General features: G+C 42.4%; 2 protein-coding genes across 5 annotated transcripts; both read right to left on the reverse strand.

The window, feature by feature from the left end:
• Positions 1–428: 428 nt before the first annotated feature.
• Positions 429–8,361, reverse strand: LOC140358628 (tetratricopeptide repeat protein 39A). The gene is made up of 18 exons (XM_072443594.1): positions 8,244–8,361; positions 7,371–7,475; positions 5,937–6,068; positions 5,020–5,075; positions 4,762–4,829; positions 4,607–4,671; positions 3,947–4,046; positions 3,811–3,876; positions 3,630–3,738; positions 3,483–3,550; positions 2,858–2,917; positions 2,589–2,750; positions 2,319–2,410; positions 1,969–2,089; positions 1,728–1,839; positions 1,523–1,637; positions 882–998; positions 429–621 (listed from the first exon to the last, which is right to left on the reverse strand). Exons 1-18 carry the CDS (start codon positions 8,276–8,278, stop codon positions 513–515), a joined length of 1,692 nt encoding a protein of 563 aa, XP_072299695.1. The 5' UTR covers positions 8,279–8,361; the 3' UTR covers positions 429–512.
• Positions 8,362–9,314: 953 nt separating this feature from the next.
• On the reverse strand, positions 9,315–13,689 carry tspan34b (tetraspanin 34b). Of its 4 annotated transcripts, none has more exons than XM_072442232.1 (8): positions 13,596–13,689; positions 12,097–12,174; positions 11,287–11,502; positions 11,106–11,180; positions 10,915–11,022; positions 10,714–10,842; positions 10,361–10,453; positions 9,315–9,477 (listed from the first exon to the last, which is right to left on the reverse strand). In XM_072442232.1, the coding sequence occupies exons 2-8, from the start codon at positions 12,151–12,153 to the stop codon at positions 9,424–9,426; spliced, it is 732 nt and encodes a 243-aa protein (XP_072298333.1). In that variant the 5' UTR covers positions 12,154–12,174; positions 13,596–13,689; the 3' UTR covers positions 9,315–9,423. The 4 variants fall into 4 exon arrangements, with proteins under 4 accessions (XP_072298333.1, XP_072298332.1, XP_072298330.1 ...); XM_072442231.1 differs by having other exon boundaries at positions 10,708–10,842; positions 12,097–12,158; positions 13,579–13,688; XM_072442229.1 differs by having other exon boundaries at positions 10,708–10,842; positions 13,596–13,684.
• Positions 13,690–19,422: the final 5,733 nt, after the last annotated feature.

Genomic DNA, 19,422 nt, shown 5'->3' on the forward strand with positions numbered 1-19,422 from the left:
TTCATCAATGTCAAGTTTAGTTAGTTTCATGAAGACAGAACATACAACATTAACAAATACAATAATTCAGTGGAGTTATATTAAAGGATATTTCTTTGAGGTAAAACTGATTATAGTGTGGCAATCAACTTCTACAATGAATAAAATAACCATTAAAATTATGCACACAGACATCTTCAATACTTCAACTTCTGTAAGATGCAACATTTAGGACATTTTCCCATTTAAAAGATAATTTGTTGCTATGGCAACTCCTAATTTCTCATACCTTATAGTAATAGTATATATTAATTGTGCCTCAAGGGTTTTCTGCTGTAGAACATTTGCATCAAGTTTTGACGTGCAATTATCTCGAAAGTGAGTGCTGTGCGTAATGTAGTGTATTACGATCCCTTCAAATGTGAAACATCACATTTTCTTTCTCAGTCTTTTAGATATTTGATTTATTATCATTTATCCCGTCCTGTGCCAGTTTGGGGCTAGAAGTTCACACTTCTCAGAATAGAAACATCTCACAGATGCGTGTCCTCATCTTCTGCCTTTTCTGCCTTGATTTTGGCCAGAGCAGCGTGTATCCTGAACTGTGTCCGGGACTCCATGGAGTAATCTTTGTAGCTATTTCTGGAACACACAAGAAGAATCTGACAATTGTTTTGGATAGCAGTAGTTATGAGATTAGCAAAGCCTGGAAGGGGAACACACTTTAAAAAAAAAACACTAAAACACGTTTTTGCTTCTCATTCACGTAATTCCTCGATTCTGACCATCTGACCACTTTAGAATGACAATACTTGCTTGATTCTTGACAACTTATAATCCCTTAAACTCTTATTCTTTAAATACAACTGTTTATAGGACGTAATAAACAGATATAAACATACTTGGCCTTGCGCAGTACTTTGATGGCCTTGTCCCTCTCGCCTTGGTCAATGTAGATTAGACCCATCTCCACCAGAGCGTTGGGCACCAGGTAATGGTCAAGGCGGATCCTCTTCTCACTGCAAACACACGGACAGGCTCTGACTCATTCAGTGTTTTACTCTGATTAAAGACGATGGTTCAAGTGATTTCACTTTCACCCAATGTCAATATGGCAAACTGTATGACTTCTTTACTGTCATTATGAGTTATGACACGAAACATCTTGTAATTGGCAAACATTTTCTGGTTATAGTATTCCTAGCAACCCGTAACAGGAAGAAGCGGTAGAAGATCAATGTTATAGTGTTGACGTTTGTGGAGATGTTTATGGAAGATTAGACCAATAAACTGAAGGATGTGCAAACTGCCCACAAGAGACATCGCTCCTCATTCCACATACACACATTCAAACAAGTCTGAAAATAAGACTAATATGAAAGAACTAATATGAAAATTAGTCCATGGATACAATCTTCTGTGTTTATATGTCTTGTTTCTGTGTAATAATGTCAACTGCCCTGACAATAAACACATGATATGTATGTAATAATGAAACCAAGTTTCAACCAAGTATTGCATTTAGAGGATAAAAAGTGCTGACCTGTCACACAGCTGTTTGAAACAGTCCAGAGCACTTTGCAGCCGGCTCTGGTTCCTCAAACACACTCCCTTCAGCAGCAGAACTAAACACAGGTCGTCCACCAAGAGGTCATGCTCTGCAGAAAGAGGAGACGGAGGAGGGAATCAACTACAGCAGCACCACTTTTAAACACCGCTGGAATTCTGCTCAGGATCAGGGCCATTACCAGGACTTTCCTGCAGAGTGCGCTCTGCATCCTGCACACTTTCCAACATGCCTTTGATCAGCTCGGGTCTCCTTCGGATCATACTAAAGCCATTCCACATGTACATCATCTCCTGCAGGACACCACAAAAAGCACACAAGATTTGTATTTTAACATGATCATTGTCTGGTAATGTGGTAGCCAAAATAGAAATCAACATAAAATACTGGAATCAACAAAACATGACAACAATATTCCTTACCAGCGCCGGCACTGGCAGCCTGACAGGGGTAGAAGCCTTGTAGCGTCTGGCCTTACGGATCGCAAACTTCTCAGTGGGCGGAGACTTCCCTGCGATCTTCTGCTTGAAGGTGGGCACTTGTCTTCAGAGGAAATACAACAAACAAGATAAATTCACTTTTTTTGCCTTGGAAAACATCTTTGCACGTTACATTCCATCCAACAGAGGTCCCATTTATAGTGTCAACCTAAAAAACTATCCAGAAATAATTGGGTGAAATAAATAGAAATGCCCAAAAGTCAGTTTTTTATCTCAATAGAATAAATGTACAGTATTTACAGATAATTGTTGTCATATAAAACCCTGCTGACCTGAAGAGCAGTACTTCATCCTCCTCAAAAGGTCTGGCCTGTTGCTCTGGGAGCATGCTCAGATAGGCTGCCTTCATGTACACATACATCGCCTGAGAAACAGCAGAAAGGCGCCCACACACTTAATGACTCTCAGGTTTGCATTGGGATTTCACGCATTTAGGAAAAGAAAAGACTGATGCAGACGACAAAAAGGGAACAGCCAATCACACAATGGCGCTTTACCAATAAGAGAATTGTTGTGGTGGACAGTGACATGTGAGGCTGTACCTTGGACCAGTGGCTCTCTCGGCTCAGGAGGTCTGCGTAGAAGTAAGCCATCTTCCAGTCTCTTTTATAGGTGAAGCACCACATGAGCTCCCAGTAGCACATGTGGTGGAACTGCTTCCAGGCCTGTTGTGCCTTACAGCCATCCTCAAACAGAGCCACGGCCTGCAAACATCACTCTACTTAGAGCCAAGATCCAATATTAACACATCCACTGCCCTTTTACCCCAGGGACACAAGCCGAAAACGGAAATAAGATTGAACATACATACCTCATCAATGTTGCCTTTAATCTCCTCAGTTCTGCCCGCAAAAAAGAGGAAGATAGCTCCCTTGTAAAAGACCAAAAATAATTTTATTCTTTGTAGATTCTTTAGATATAGGAAAATGTATATGAATTATAGAGAGCAGTTTCCTCAAAAAGTCCAAAGAATGAAAGAAAATAATTGTAAAAAGTGAAATAATCCTGGTTAAGTCAACTGATTTTTTGGGATTTGACAGCTTTAATGTACAATCTTTACACACGTGTAGTTTGCAGAGTGGGAAGGGCAGCTGTAGGCAGAAGGTGGAGTGGAATAAGGACGGTGGTGTGATCGAGATAGCACTATGTTATGTTTGTGTGTGCGTGAGTGCGCTGGAGGGAGAAGCTTAGACTTTATCAGGGAGTGGAGCGTGTGACTCGAATGGAGTGAATGGAACTGGATGACGAAGCGAAAAGCACCAAAAAAACAATAAAGTACAATAAACGAGGGAGACAAAACTACCACCTCAGCAGGTTTGTACTGGGGTGATCAGCTTAAAACAATCACGGGGGATCACAAATCTATCTGCAATGTCGTCTTTAATATGGAAGACAATTTATGAATATCCACATGAAACCTTGAACCAAATATGTACCTGTGGGTAGCGGAGCCGGAAAGGTTTAAGTAGCTCCTCAGCCTCGTTCACCTCTCCCTCACCAGTGCCTAAAAACAAAATCATTTTTACACCTTCTTGAGTGCAAAGTGTGACTAAATGCTACAGTTAATGAGGACTGTGCAGTACCAAGAATAATAGTTAGAAATGTGTAGTAGCAGAGCAACAGGAGAACACACAGCATAGAGCGCAGGTTCATCTCTGTGGCTCCAGCCTTGAGCAGTGACAAACCAAACTCCTGCGGGAGAAAAGGCCACAGACCAATTAAAAACCCCCGCCCTAATAACTAAAAGCAATTTGATTTCAATACCTTGTCTCCAGAGAAACCGGCAAACTCCAACAGTTTGAGTAGCCGAGGAGGAAACAGAGAGAGAGTCTGTGAAAGAAATGGTGATGCGTAAATGAAGATGGAGATGTTGGCTGATTGATAAAGGACCTGCACGTACCAGATTAAAGGCACCTATTCCAAATGAGACTCCGCCCTGTAGGTGCAGGTGGCTGGCTCCTGTCTGACAGCTCTGGGATTTGATGAAGGAATGTAGTTCTCTGAGGAAAACATACAAAAAACATGTATATAATTTCTATCAATCATAGTTCAAATCTGTTATAAACTGAGGTTGGATCTTGTTTTTAAAAATGTATTTATTGCACAGCCCAAATTAAAAAACAAGTTCTGCCATTACCAACTTGACTTTAGATCTATGGCTCACACCTAAGAAGGTTTTTTCTGTATGCAGTACGTCGCCTGCATGATTCAATGGAACTGGAAAGTTAAAATCATACTAAGAACAAGCCCTATAGTGACAGTGAAGTTGTGTTTCATTGTGTTTCATGCTGTGAAACTGTTAGGAACAACATTGTCATGGAAACAAGCAGGTGGAGGCTCTCCAGGCCAAGCACAGAGTCAGGTTTGTGCAGATGCAAAGCCTGTTCAGAGAAAGGATGCATGTTTTTCAAGATTTAATGCAATAAACACATCCAAAATATATCTTTGGATAAAAAGTTACATACTGGGGCTTTAATTGTCCACTTAAATGTATGGTGCTTAATATATTTGACATCCTACATCAGCCTCAGAGGCTCTGAAAATGCAGTGCAGGACTTACTTGTATATCAAGTAGCTGTTCCGCACTTTGATTCCTCCTTTGATAAAACTGACCATATTTTCATCCTATAAAAATACATCCTGAAGTTCAAGCTGACATATACATCCACACAACTGATCCCTTTTGAATTAGTCTCTCGGGTTACAGTATCAGACCTGTAGGAAGGTGAGAGCTGCTCTTTGCAGTTGACATTCAGCGTAACACACTTCAGCGTGGAGCTGCACTGCGGAAAAGCACACACACCAGAACTGTGTGAATACAAAGACAATTAGGAAGAGGTTAAGAGGGTTTGGACATTTGTGAGGAGGGATAGTGTTGGATAAAAGGCTCCCCTTCACCACATGTATGTATTACTTGTTTGAGAACAAATAGGATCCATTAAAGAAGAAAACAGATGAAGGAATGTAGTTCACCTTCAGACAGAGAATCCCCACTTTTACTGCTCAGACCTGGAGACTTTCGTCGAAACCTGAGACAAATAATATGAATAAATGTCTATAAGCTTGCTCTGTTCAATAGTTACATGGTCATTTAATCCTCCGTTTATGTAGATAATGCAAATGAAATCAAATTGCTGACTTATGTGAAGAATGCATATGTAAATATACGTTGCCCTTTAAGTGGTAGCAGGGTTATAAAGCAATAAAATCTCATGAGTAATATAACTAAGTAACTGCACACTCCCAGGAGCCCGTTCAAAAAGGTCCCAGAGACAGACCTGTTTTGCTTTGACTGTAACAGAGTCTAAAACAACATCACCTACATATCAACATGTGTATAAATGCAGATTGTATAAGAGTGGAAGTCATTTTAAAGCTTTAATGTTTCCCTTTCAAATTAAAATTGCTGCTTGTCGACATTTACACTTCCAGACATATATTAAGAATCAAATGGAGTTGCTGACATAATAGAGCAGGCATGTCCAAACTAGGGCCCGGGGGCCAAATGCGGCCCGCAGACCAATTTTTGTTGGCCCTCCAGCTTCCTGCTATGTCGGCCCAAACAACAAAAATAGTACTTTTTACTGTGAAATTGGGAAAATTCAGGCATATTGATGTTATACCAACCTAATATTAATGTTCTAGGTCTAATTAAAGGTGTGGAGGCTCATCGCAATTACGTCAAATGCAAAATTTTGAATGATTCACTTTGTCCTTCAACAAATTCGACATCGTCAAGTTGTTCGTGGCCCTCTGCCCCGTTTAACTTTCAAAATGCGGCCCTTGGTGAAACAAGTTTGGACCCCCCTGCTCTATAGAGACTCTAACGGGATCACAGGTTGTAGACCGAGCGTGTCACTCTGCCGTGTTCGTGCGTTCCCGGCGCTCACCTCTGGCAGACCTCCTGGGCGCTCTTCATGGTGTTTCCGGCTTGAGTGATGTCGTCGTGCTGAAACGTCATCATGGCCTGCATCTCCAGCACTGTGGCGTAGATCAGGGCGTGGTACATGCTGTCGTTCACCCTGCACGCCAAACACACCGTCTCCATTTACAAATCACATTCTCTTTCCACTCAGACACGAGCGGCAGCCATAGTTCACTTTGAGCAGTTGCATTCGTGTACGAAACAGAGATGCCACGATGTCACCGTTTTAGTGCGACAATGACTGTGAAAACAAAGGTTACGATTTCACAATTACTCACAGCTATTGCTACCGAGACCAAACAGCAGTGATATCGCTCGTGTTCTTCTATTTCATTTCAAGTATGGGACCAACTGTATGAAGTCAAAACTTTCTGAATGAAAAAGGTACATTTAATAGCCTAAACGAAACAGCAATATACCAAAATAACTTGACCCGAGTTTAGATTATCGATGGATGTATTACAGACTTGGTGGTGTAGGAGCAGTTTTGTGGCAGTACTGTCTAAATTGGACTTTTGTGTTGTAATTTTCACACACAAAAAATACTTTTAGAAAACAAAAATCATGTAATTCAACAGTTCTCTTCAATTATAATCACATACGTAAGGTAATGGAGGCAAATGATTTGTTACTTTGATGAGATAAAGATATATATACCATCCTGCGAGTTTACAGAATGTATATCGTGTACTTTCATTAACATGCCCCGTCCAAACCAAATAACAACATAATAAAATACAAGAAAATATAACGATAAGATGCAAAAGATTAAAAAAAAACTGTGGTGCACGATAAAGGCAATTCAACGTTTTCTTTCAATTGTTCATTCCTAGAAAGGTTATTATTTTGGAGTGTCCTGCCTGAAGTACACATTGAAGTACACATTGAAGTACACATTGAAGTACATATTGAAGTACATATTGAAGTACACATTGAAGTACACATTGAAGTACACATTGAAGTACACATTGAAGTACATATTGAAGTACACATGACCATTCACTTACAAAGAGCCAACTCTCTGTGTGTTAGCTTCTGTGTGACATGTTCTACAGCAGAGATAAGCCTCAATATTGAGCCTCCCCCTCTCTCGCTCTCTCCCTCACGCTCTACGTCAATTTCCTTTAGGCCCTGACTGTTTATTTTGCACTCAGCACTCCTCTTCTCCGAGCTGTTGATTCACCAATACTCGGGCGTCATCTTTGGTAAACAGTTCATATCCTGGAGTCACTGGAGCAACCCAGGGGCGGCCGGCTGACATCTTTGAGGAACTAGTTTTACACACTCTGTCGCCACACAAAAACACACTCTTATCTCTTGCCATTTGTGCAGATACCGCAGCAGCCGACCAAAGCGACGTGGACGGTCCAGGCTGCACCGTGTGGCGAGGACTGGTTACCTTGGCTTGAGCCTCTCTAAGCTCTCGTTGAAGCGGTTGTTAAGGAAGAGGTCCAAGGCTTCCATGCTCTCGTCCAGGCTCTCCTGAAGGGTCATCTGTGAGGGGCTGAGGCAGAGACATACAACAACAGTTAGTTTAAGTGCCAGGATGTTGCCATGAGAGGTCTGAACAACTAAGAATGTCCACTCATATAAAGAGGAAGTAGGGCTTTAACTTTAAGAGAATCCAGAAAGAAAGAAAGAAAGAAGATAAAGTCATGCATAACTACTTACATTTTAAAACATTGATTATAATTCATTTCTTCTGAAGCAGCAGCACTGAGTACATAACACTTCCATCTAGTTAGTCGCTCCCCACCCAAAGAAATGGACAACATTAACAAACGCTTGTGAAGATCGAACAGAATCCTTGTTTGGGAAGGAACTTTCCTCAGGAGCGAGTGAATAAATGGCTATTCCAATGTGATAATCAAACAGGAGAATAAAGAGCGCGCTGTTTATACATGTGTAGACGTGATGGTGTTCAGTGGAAAATGCAAAAATGATCAGTTGAGCAATTGATGCATGGTTTCATTCTCTCTGCACTGGATATATGTGCCAGGATGGAAAGAGTCATTGTGCACAAAATAAGCACACTAAAGCAAAAATTAAAATTGCATGTTTACTCCCTTTGCGACAATGATACAAATGCCATTAATTCTGCTGCAATCAATTGGTGGCTCGACACATTTGGAGTAAGCAAACTTTCTGATCATGAACTATCCGCTCAAAATGAATGAAATGAAGATTCGTGTCCAAACGTGACATGCAAAGTCACGGATTTTCCACACTTTCATGTTATTTACTCAAGGTGAGACAGTCGTGTTGAACTCACGTCTCTGGAACAGTTGCTTCTTTCCCATTGAACATGTTCTTTCCCTTGGGACGGAGCGCGCGGCACCTGTAGCAGCGGCGGCGGAGCAGGAAGACGCGGGAGCTCCACTGAAGCAAGACTCATCCGTTTATGACGTTCTCCAAAAAAAAAAACATAGATGAACGAGAGTATGGAAGTGCAGAGAAGCGCGACAGGTTCACCGGTCCCCGTCAGACGTGTGAAAGGGGCGGGGAGAGGGTGAAAGGGGCGGGGAGAGGGTGAAGGTATGTGGTGCGTCAAGGCTGGAGCTGGAGCATGCGCACTGGGGAGCGTCGGCTCTGAGCGCACTGCCACGCACGCACGAGCCCCGTCGAGATGCAAATGAGAGCTTTACATTGACTTTACATCGAGGGCACGTGACTAAACTGTGGGTAAGCTGGAGTCCCGTTGCACGTACATTAATAAGCACAAACTGTAATGAACGTCTGTGCGTGATGACGTGTGTTTTACAGCTCATGTTGGCCCATGTATTCAGTTTTTCATTCATATAGTCAGACATTTCTTATCTTATAGCTCGTTTGAGGGTTTGAGGTTGTGTGTTGAATTATTATTTAATTTATTGTGGATAATGTATTATTATTGTGGATAACTTGTAGTAGTATTAATTGTGTGCACAAGAATAATAAGCAACAAGAATGATGCAACTTTGGACATATAAGGCTTGTAGCACCTTAGAAATATCACATACAGTCAAAAAATAAGAAATACATTTTATTTGGAGCAAATTAAAATACAACATATAAATGTGTACATATTTATCAAATGTAAAGCATTCTCTTTATCATCAATTTTGAAAGCTTGTAAATGTTTATAACTGAGTGGATCTTGCAGTAAGGTATTCCGGTTAAAGGTAAAAAGTGTGACCTTGGCCTCTCTTGGGCCACTCTAGAAAACACTCCAGTGTATCCATAATTTAGAGAGACTTGCTTGAGGACAGCAGTCTATTTATTTGCATTAGAGTGTTACTATTTGCTTTTGACAAACAGTTGTCTGGCGTTGTTGTTCAGCGTCACTGTATTTCATTCTTTAAAAAGGAAGGTTGCAGTCACAATAGTGGGTAGTGCGTAGTCTCTTCTTCACATACAGAAAAAAATGATAGCATCTGTTTCAGTGTTGGTGAGGAGAAGGTGGAGAATCTGATTCAGGCTGACTTGAGACTACAGAAAAGGCTCATGGAGGTGATCATAGCTCCCAGCTGTAGAAAACAAATACATATGTTAATGTGGGCAGTGTCAGTAATAGAATACCATATAGTATAGGCCCATTCTTATGGTTCAAAGCGGTAGCGTGCAGTGACTTCTATTGATGGGCAAGCAGACTTGGGGTGTTCAATATTTAGTGGTTAAAAGAAAAGTGAAAAAATGCATATCCTACTGAGCTAAACCCCCACACCTGTTCTACATGCCGAATGCATTAAATAAGATCACTTCACTGACCAATTAATTACACTAATTAGCTCTCTGTGTTTCTCACTACTGTCTAATCATTACAAATGTGAACTGAGTCTTAGCTACAAACAAAGACTTGTCTCTAAAAGACAGTTTTTAAGTCTGTTTGTTGAAACTTCTTGCTTTTGCTTCGCTTCTCCTCGCACATGCGCAGTTAGGGCAAAACCTGCAAACATCCAAGATTCCCACACAGATTTATTTGGCGTGGTTTGAGCACAGATCCATGGGTTTGAGGCTGTGTGGTCCTCAGAGCGCACGTGCAGACCTGTACAAGAAGCTGCTGTCGGGTCTGATTCTAAAAGCTCATGTTAGAGAGCGGAGCATGAACGGGGCCCTGAACACGGTCACAGACTGAGCCGCTGTGGGAGAAGAAGAACCAAGCTTCACTACTGCTCAGCGGCCTGTAGAGGCCACTAAAAGACACCGTGACTTCAGGCAAGCTTCAACAGCAGAAGTGAGCGGAAAACAGGCTTATTTGGATATATTTTAGCACAATGTATTACATAATAAGATTTTATTGGTCAAACATTGCTGGCCTTGATTGCTCTGACCGCACGCCACTGGTTTAAAGAAAGACTAAGATCCCGCTTCTCCTTTAAGGTAAACAATAGTTATTATTTAAGGTCATACCTCCAAAACTGCTATTCCCAAAGCCACTCCAATTATAACCTTGCTGTTGTCTTCTATCAATGCTTTGATCCTTGTGAAACAGCCAGGCACGCTCTTAAAGACAAAGAGAACTATTCAATTATTCAAAAAATAAATGTAGACTTTTTCCCCACATGTGACTTTACTTACAAATGAACAGATAAAACAAATGTTGTTGTTTTTTTAGGTGATTTGGGGGTTGGAAAAAGGTTCACCATGTCCATATTATAAGGTACAAAACAAATTCAAATCCAATTTTTCTTTTTTTTTTAAATATAACTACACAAGCTGTGATTGAGACATTGTAGAAGTGGTTTAGTGCCACATACTGGTACTGCAGTGCTGTTTGTGTTGTTGCCACACGGGGCTCCACCGTCCTGGCAGCACATGGATGGATATCCATTATTCCGGTGGTAGGTTGAGTTGATGAAGTCTGTGTAGTTGTTGAATCCACAACATTTTAACTGCAGAAATAAACACATCTCAGATTAATACATGAAATGTGATTGTCAAATGGCTTTCAGACAAGACCTAACTGTGCTCATGGTGGTGTCCCACAGTCCTGTGACGTCATCGTTCTTCCCATAGTCTGTCCTAATGTTCTGAACTGCTATGATTCCAAACTTTACAAACAAGCTGTCCACCTGAAGACATACAAGAGGTGCCAATGTGAGCAAAAAAATGGATTAAAAGTGAAATTCATCAGATAATAAAAGAAATGTCTTACCAATGGTCTGAACACCAACAGCACTATGGCTCCTGCAACTTCTGCCAAGAAGATCAGCATAACTATGACAAAGAACTGGGGAAAAGACATGGAGATCAGATTGATGATAAATGTTGGATGTACATGTTTGTCCGTCCACACACTCCACTCTGTTGCTGTAGTGAGAGTAGCATGTCCATACCAGCAGCAGCATACACTTGCTCTCCCGCATGGCGCCGCAGCAGCCCAGAAAGCCAATGATGACCAGCAGGGCCCCCAGGGCTATGAGCAGGTATCCCACATTCAGCACCTGGCTCAGCTCAGACGGGGCGTTCGGGATCTTCCCCAGAAAACCCAAGATTGAACCGCTGTCCACCTTCACCCAGATGCCCACTGCCAGGATCCCTGCTCCGGCCAGCTGAGGATACAGGCAAAGTCAGGCACATGTCATTAGCTGCTAAAATAACAGAACTCCAGTGTTTTCCCTTAAGGGCTGCAAGGTTAACTGACACCCAAAAGTGAAAATGTGCTTTGTACTTTGAATTGAGTACTTTAAAGGCTTTTGGGAACATTACTATTCATTTAAAAACAAAATAGACTGCCATATGCTCTTATTTTCCTCTTATTCTATTTGACAGAATTGCCCATGACAGTGCAGCATCTGAAATGTTTAGGGTAAATAAACATATTTAACACAGTCATTAGTGACGTGCTGTTAACTCTGAATGTTTTGGCTTTGTTCAACAACTTAAACATACAAGAGGAAAATAAATGGCCAGAATAGAAACAGCAGTTTCTCTTTTCTTTTTGACAAGGACAAAATTGTGCGTGTTTAGTAAGGCTCATTTTCATAGTCCTACACTGCCATACGGTGGTTATAACACGTCATAACAAATGGAAATGGACCCGCTCAAATCTTTGCCTGATGGGATTATGATACATCGGTTACATAAAAAGACAAACTAAAGAACAAAAATACAATATTCCAACATTATGTCAGAAGTAGACTTACAAAAATGATGCCGTTGAAGAAAAGCATAAGGAACTTGAGACATCTGGCACAAGACATATTTGCTTCTGACTGTTGAATCTATAAAGCAAAAATAAATAAAGTTAGTATATGGTTGCAAAATAGGAATATAATAAGCAAAGCGGTTAAATCTATAATGGGCATTTTATAAACAAAATATTTGCCTGGGTCAGAACATGTCCAAAAGTACATATCTATTATCAGTATTGCAAAGGAATCACTTTGCATTAAGATAGATAAGAGTGTTTTGTTCACTCACTGACAGGACACACACAAACAATGCTCAACTAAAATATAAACCAGCATCTATGGAAACATATCCAGTGAGCATGCAAATGAGCATTCAAAACAGCTTCCAACAAGAAACCTGTTTTTGACAAATACAGAAAAGTGTCAGAGGTTTGCATAGAAACACATGTGGTTACTCTGTTGGTTCGGCCACTGTGGGTCACTGACATTTATTTTACTGTCAAGAATTAGATTTTGCTATTATATTATAACTGTAATATCTATTTTCTTTATCAAAACATTGTAATAGTGATTTCTCTTCAGCTTTAGGAGGGGTTATGGTTGAATTTCAAAAGTTCATTCGCTAATACTTTCAACATGGCAACTTTGAATTTGGTTTAAAGGTGTAAACTTTTATATAAATCAAATAACAATTGAAGCATGCATGCAGCAAACCACAGGAAGAAAGAATTATCAGAGTTTATTCAGCAGAGCTTTAAATGAGTAAAACATTACTCTAGTATATCTTGTGATTATCATAGATTCTTTTTACTAAGTGTGGAATAGGAACAGGAAGCGACATGCTCAGACTTCTGGACAAACACTGCGTTCACAGATCATTGACCCACGAATCACAGCATCTCAACTCAAAACACTGTATTCCTCGTCTTTGCTTAGCCATCCTCAACAATCTGCACTCTGTCACAAACAAGTGAGTTATTAAAGGATGACATGTCAACCCCAAATACCATTGTAATAAATCAGACTTTTGTTGACGTACGAGGATGTGTCAAATTACTACCGAGGAAGTACTAACAATTGTTCAATTATTGGACTTCTATGTTTTCTATGGCATTTCCATGTATTCTTATGCACATGTTGTTATTACGCTTCAAGCACAATTGGGGTATCTTTATGTAATCATTTGGAAAACACAAAACCCAACTGATGTTTTCAGACAAGACTGAAAACAGCGTCAAATAGTAAAATACCTGCTCACGATAATCTGTATTTACTTCCTAATGTAACTCATTTAAATGCCCTATTATTCACTGTTTGCATATGATTGTAATCCAACCTTTGTTAACCCATAGATCAACATTTTTAAAGGATTCCATTGAGGGCCATAATTGAGGGCAGGTCCCTGGATACAAAGGGTCTTTGTGGGACAGATTGCCGCCTGGTAAAAAAGTTAGAAAATCAACAAACTAAATGTAAGATCAAATCAAAGCTCACCTTTTTTACTGCTGCACTTCAGAGGCCTGGTCCCTCGTGGCTTTACTATAGCGATGAAAGAACACAACAAGTACAGGGAAAGTGCCTGTCCAGTCCTCTACAGCGTAAGCTTAAATAAATTGCTTGATTTGAATTGAGTGAATAGTTACGTTGGAGAATTCTTGTTGTTGTGGGTGGATTTAAGCCCTGTGCTTGTTTATAGGTGCAGAGGGGTGGGAGCATGGGGAGTGTCCACAGCCGCAGTGTAGCTCTTATCACCATGGAGCTGTTCTGGGCTGGTCTTCCCTGGGGGAGGGAGAGAGAAAGGATGTTCACCTGTCGGCCGGGCCTTTGTATCTGGTTGAATGCTTTCATATGTAACCGTATACGTGCGAGTCAATAAAAAACACAGAAAATGTGTGTAAAAAGATGTGTTGGTGTGTCTCTGTTGTACTTTCGGAGATAAATGATGGTCAGATGTTTGGGTCATCATTCACAATAGACATGACCTTTTCAACACGGGTTTAGTATTCAACCATCCTTCTCATTTGTACACCTCAAAATTAATTTCATGTTTTAAAAATACCAGTTTTGTGTAATCCAGGTTTTTTAATAGTAGAAAAAGCTTCAGTTGTAGTCATCTGGACTCAGTTTGAAAAAATAGACGTTTCGACTCTCATCCAAGAGTCATTGTCAATGACTGGGTGGAACACGCCTGGACGAATGAGGGATTACACCGACAGGTTTTTTAATGATAAAAATACATCAGGAAATACTTCCATATAGTGATCGAAATGACATATTTTCTTTTATTTAAACAATAGAGTGCCAAGTGTTCGTAGTACTTAATAATGGGGGGAAAGCATCTTTCCAAATATAAAACCAGACATCCAAATTGGCTGAACTGTTTGAAGACAAGCTACACTGCCCACTCACACCCTCTTACCCGCAACAAATTCATAACTGCTAGGGAAGCCTCAAATGCATCTCTCTTGGACTTCCATTCTGACCTGATGAACTTCCACAACAAACACAAAGATGTGGAAAACAAAGACCAAGATGAAGAGGAGGAGCCAAATAAGAATGTGTCTCCTCTGCCCCATTTGGTGCAACTTCCACTGTGATGGCAGAGCCCCAAACCGTTTCTGCTACCTCTCACTTTGATGCTTTTGTCTCGGGGAACTTCATGTCCCCTCATGAGAAGAAGGAGGCAGTAGAAAAGGCAGAGGAAGAGATTAACGAAGATGATGAAGATGAGGAGGATGAAGATGAGGAGCAGAGAACATTTTCCAGCCATTATCCATGATCACAGACATGAGTTCATCACAGCCATCAGAGGAGCAGGTCAAGTCATCGGCTTTTGGAGGCTCTTTTGGTTGGCATGGCGATGACCTTTTATCTGGGATGGACTCTGAGGATATGAGCAGCTGCACTAGCAGTCGACAGCAGGGTGTCTCTGACCTGAGCAGCACGCTACACACCGCCATCTTGGAGGGTACACAAAGCTCTGATGCCCTTGTGGACTCTAGCCTAAGGGGCTCAGAGGGGGATGCAAACCTCACAGGCTCTCCCAATGTAGAGACCCTTGCCAATGAGGAAGAAGACGAAGATGAAGAAGAGGAACGTGTGGATGATATGGACCTGAGCTCAGAGAAAGTTGATGAGCATCAAAAGGTCTTCTCAAATCAGGACCATGAGGAAGATGATGAAGATGTTGAGATGAATAGTGAAGGAAAGACTGAGGGGTTAGAAAATGTTGAGGAAGATTTTAATGAGGATGAAAGATTAGACAACCTCAATCAGTGTGGCCTTCAAAAAAACACCCCACCCGCTCCATCATGGGGACAGACAAACCCCTTCTCAGATACTTGGGCTCAACCTGTTGCAGTTTCTTCTGCTAGCCCTATGACTGATCATGGTGCAGCAGACTCCGAAACACCCACTCAGTCTCCCGCACTGACCTGTTTTGACGGATCAGTTCCAACCTTTGCTGCTCAGTCCGAGGATGACCACCTCAGCCACATGTCGGCCTCGAGGGATGTTGACCTCTCGGCTCCTGCTGCAGATGTCCCTGTCCGCCTCGGTGGCAGTGAGACCAGTACCCCAGAAGATCTGTGTGAATATGACAGCAGCTCAAGAATTGAGTCTCGCTCTGCTGTTTGTCAGACCCTAACCCCGGTGCCTGCTCAGGTTCAGCCTGACTTAGAACAGGACTTGGGTATTCACATGGAAAAAGTGGACAGAGAGGAAGAAGAGGCAGAGACACTGCCTGCAGATGAGGTGCTGGGAACAGGACCTCCGACAGCACCTGCTTCAGCCCCCTCTTCTGCATCCACATCAGGAGACGAGGCCAGTGACACTGAGGGCAAAATGCAGATAAATGACCCAGATGAACCAATGACAATGGAGAGTGCTGGGTTCGACAGCCCAACTCCCACATCTAACCTACCAGCTTTCAATGAGGATGAGGAGGTCGTGCAAGCAGCATCTGTCGAGGCTGAGGAAGATGGAGGCGGGGCTACACCTCAATCAGCCAACTCTGTGGCATCTTATGGATTTGATTGCACCAATTCCAACTCTAATGCCCACTCTATGGCTGAGAGCTGCGGGAAAAGTCCTGGGATCTTCTCTCTGGAGAATGAGGAGCAACTCTCTGAGGAAGCCAAGGATCCATCTCTCATAAAGGAGCTGACGCTGCCATCAACAGGTGCAGCGGCAGAGGACCTGCTGGGCCAACCAGTCGACCTTCTGTCCCTGGGCCACTCAAGGGGCCACTCAGGGGACCTTTCCGATCTGGATGAGGACCACTACATGATGGGCGTCAAGATGGGAGCAGACCTTCTGCATGATGCTGAGCCAAGGGAGCCTGGACACCTCGTGGACTCAGGTGACTCCGATGAGAACCAGCCGCCATACTACTCTACTATATGTGATAAAACTGATAGTTTTCTGGAAGGTAATGTATAAGTTCCCAACGTTCGCCCCTGGAATGCACCTTTTCCCCACAACCCCACCCCGCACCTGTTCATGTTCTCTCCAATTGGGATAGAAAGTGTAGAAGAAAAAAAGGAGAACAAATTGTAGGAAGAGAGAAGAAACTGAAGATGGGAAAAATGACTGTAGCAATGTTGAAATGAAAGCCTCCCTCTTTCATACTGTGCTTATGGTTACGAGTATGGCTTAAACCTTTGTAAAATAGCTACTACCCTTTTCTAATAGAATGTTCTTTTAAAGTAACACTGCATATTCTGAAACCCCAGAAGGGGCATTGACTGAATGGTCTGTAGTGACTAAACCGTAAAAGAAAAAACAACATATGGAATAAAATGGACTCAGTGTGTATTTATCCTATTGTTTTGACCAATCAAATGTCATCTTTGTTTTGTATTTTACTTTTTGTTTTATATTCCTTTGTTGAGCCCAGTCTTCCCTCCCCTGTGTAAACACTCCATATTCAACAGCACCATAGTGACCACACCACACACTCCTCCATGAAGTTTTAGCTTTCAATAAAGGCTAGTTATTAAAGCTCTTACGCCTTTATCAAAATAGTTGTGGGAGCAATAGATGGCAGTTTGTTAAATGTTTGATGTGTGCTTCAAGAGTTTTTTGCTCTTCGCCTACGTTGCTAAGGTATATATGGCTCAGTCAGTACAGTACATACAGGCATTTGGTTTCATGTGTTTATGATTATATCTCCTTCAGCTGATGCTTTGTTCTCACTGTCTTTGTTTCACTGTCTCAAAAACTCAACCTTTACTAACTGAATCATAGTGGACGCTTGGTTTACTATTTCAGCAGTATATTGCATAGTGGCAGCTGGTGGTGCAAAATATAGGGCAGGCTATTTGACAAGACCATGTTTTTTTTTAAATGTCCAAAATTTAATATTTTACATCGACTGTATGAATACATATTTTGAATAGACATTTACAACTGAATTAAGTAAGTAAACACTCTTGCCTGTTTCATAAAGTGTAGTTGGAGATGTTAATCGTTAACTTGGGTTCGGGAGCAGGACCACGCCTCGACCTCTTACTTCCCCAGCAACCACACCTCCACTCTTTAACCACGCCTCTAATTACCCAGAAGACCTATATATGCACAGGCCAATCCCAGCATCTCTTGTTGTCTCTGCTCTCTCGACTCTCAATTATTATTTTTCACATTTAACCTATAAGAATATAACATAATTCTGAACAAATTATATTGTTTTCATTGGTTGATTGACGGGGGGAGGCGCCCTTAATGCATGTTTAACTAACAAAGACAGTGTAATAGCTGATTGATTAAAAATTACATTACTCTAGACATGTTCACCAAAACGGTTCACGTTGGGTTTCAATATATTTGAAATTCCATTAAAACATCATTGCAATGTATACGGTTCCTGTTTTTTATTTCCTTATGGACCATACAATGTGACTTTGTCTTTTCTAACAGTGAATCAGTGGTGGGCCGTCAGGACCAGCAAGGCCTTCTCTGCTAGCCTAAACATAATCAGAATATGATTTAAAAATATATATATTTTTCCACAAATATTTATTAAATTATTCCCCTGAGTAAGAGTTATACTCTTCATTTCATGGCTTCCCTCTTGGTTGCACTGCCTCCAGCCCCAGGTTCAGATTTGGAGGCTGGTCTTTATGTTAGATATTTTATCCAATCATATTCAGCCATCATGTATTGCCAGGGATCTAAAATATTTTTTGTGTATTGTATACATTTTTTGTACATAGACTATACTGCGTTTCTTTTGTCCTACTGATAATTTCCATCCATCCATCCATCTTCTGCCGCTTTATCCGGGGCCGGGTCGCGGGGGCAGCAGTCTGAGCAGGGACTCCCAGACTTCCTTCTCCCCAGAAACTTCCTCTAACTCCTCCGGGGGGATCCCGAGGCGTTCCCAGGCCAGCCGAGAGACATAGTCTCTCCAGCGTGTCCTGGGTCTTCCCCGGGGCCTCTTCCCGGTGGGACATGCCTGAAACACTTCCCGAGGGAGGCGCCCAGGAGGCATCCGGAACAGATGCCCGAGCCACCTCAGCTGGCTCCTCTCGACGTGGAGGAGCAGCGGCTCTACTCCGAGCTCCCCCCGTGTGGCCGAGCTCCTCACCTTATCTCTAAGGGAGCGCCCAGCCACACGGCGGAGGAAACTCATTTCGACCGCTTGTATCCGCGATCTTGTTCTTTCGGTCACTACCCAAAGCTCATGACCATAGATGAGGGTAGGAACGTAGACCGACCGGTAAATAGAGAGCTTTGCCTTTCGGCTCAGCTCCCCCTTCACCACAACGGTCCGATGCAGCGACTGCATCACTGCAGCCGCTGCACCGATCCGCCTGTCGATCTCACGCTCCATCCTTCCCTCACTCGTGAACAAGACCCCGAGATACTTGAACTCCTCCACTTGGGGCAAGGACACCCCACCCACCTGGAGAGGGCAAGCCACCTTTTTCCGGTCGAGAACCATGGCCTCGGATTTGGAGGTGCTGATTCTCATCCCAGCCGCTTCACACTCGGCTGCAAACCGTCCCAGTGCATGTTGCAGGTCCGGGTTTGATGGAGCCATCAGGACAACATCGTCTGCAAACAGCAGAGATGAGATCCTGTGGTCCCCAAACCGGACACCCTCCGACCCCTGACTGCGCCTAGAAATTCTGTCCATAAAAATTATGAACAGAACCGGTGACAAAGGGCAGCCCTGGCGGAGTCCAACATGCACTGGGAACAGGTCTGACTTACTGCCGGCAATGCGAACACAGCTCCTGCTCCGGTCATACAGGGACCGGACAGCCCTGAGCAAAGGGCCCCGGACCCCGTACTCCCGGAGCACCCCCCAAAGGACACCCCGAGGGACACGGTCGA

The sequence above is a fragment of the Eucyclogobius newberryi genome, unplaced genomic scaffold (genome assembly GCF_026437365.1).
Source record: "Eucyclogobius newberryi isolate DKJ021-1_F unplaced genomic scaffold, fEucNew1.0.hap1 SCAF_13, whole genome shotgun sequence".
Taxonomy (NCBI): Eukaryota; Metazoa; Chordata; class Actinopteri; order Gobiiformes; family Gobiidae; genus Eucyclogobius; species Eucyclogobius newberryi.

Excerpts from the sequence above, each read along its gene's own strand:
- LOC140358628 (XM_072443594.1), bottom strand. The coding sequence starts at position 8,278 with ATGTTCAATGGGAAAGAAGCAACTGTTCCAGAGAC. Across the intron at positions 3,877-3,946 it reads GAATAGGTGCCTTTAATCTG|ACTCTCTCTCTGTTTCCTCC; the intron begins GTACGTGCAGGT and ends TTTCTTTCACAG. Across the intron at positions 999-1,522 it reads TTCAAACAGCTGTGTGACAG|TGAGAAGAGGATCCGCCTTG; the intron begins GTCAGCACTTTT and ends GTGTGTTTGCAG.
- tspan34b (XM_072442231.1), bottom strand. The coding sequence starts at position 12,153 with ATGTCTTGTGCCAGATGTCTCAAGTTCCTTATGCTTTTCTTCAACGGC. Across the intron at positions 11,181-11,286 it reads GCAAGTGTATGCTGCTGCTG|TTCTTTGTCATAGTTATGCT; the intron begins GTATGGACATGC and ends TCTTTTCCCCAG. Across the intron at positions 11,023-11,105 it reads TGTTGGTGTTCAGACCATTG|GTGGACAGCTTGTTTGTAAA; the intron begins GTAAGACATTTC and ends GTATGTCTTCAG.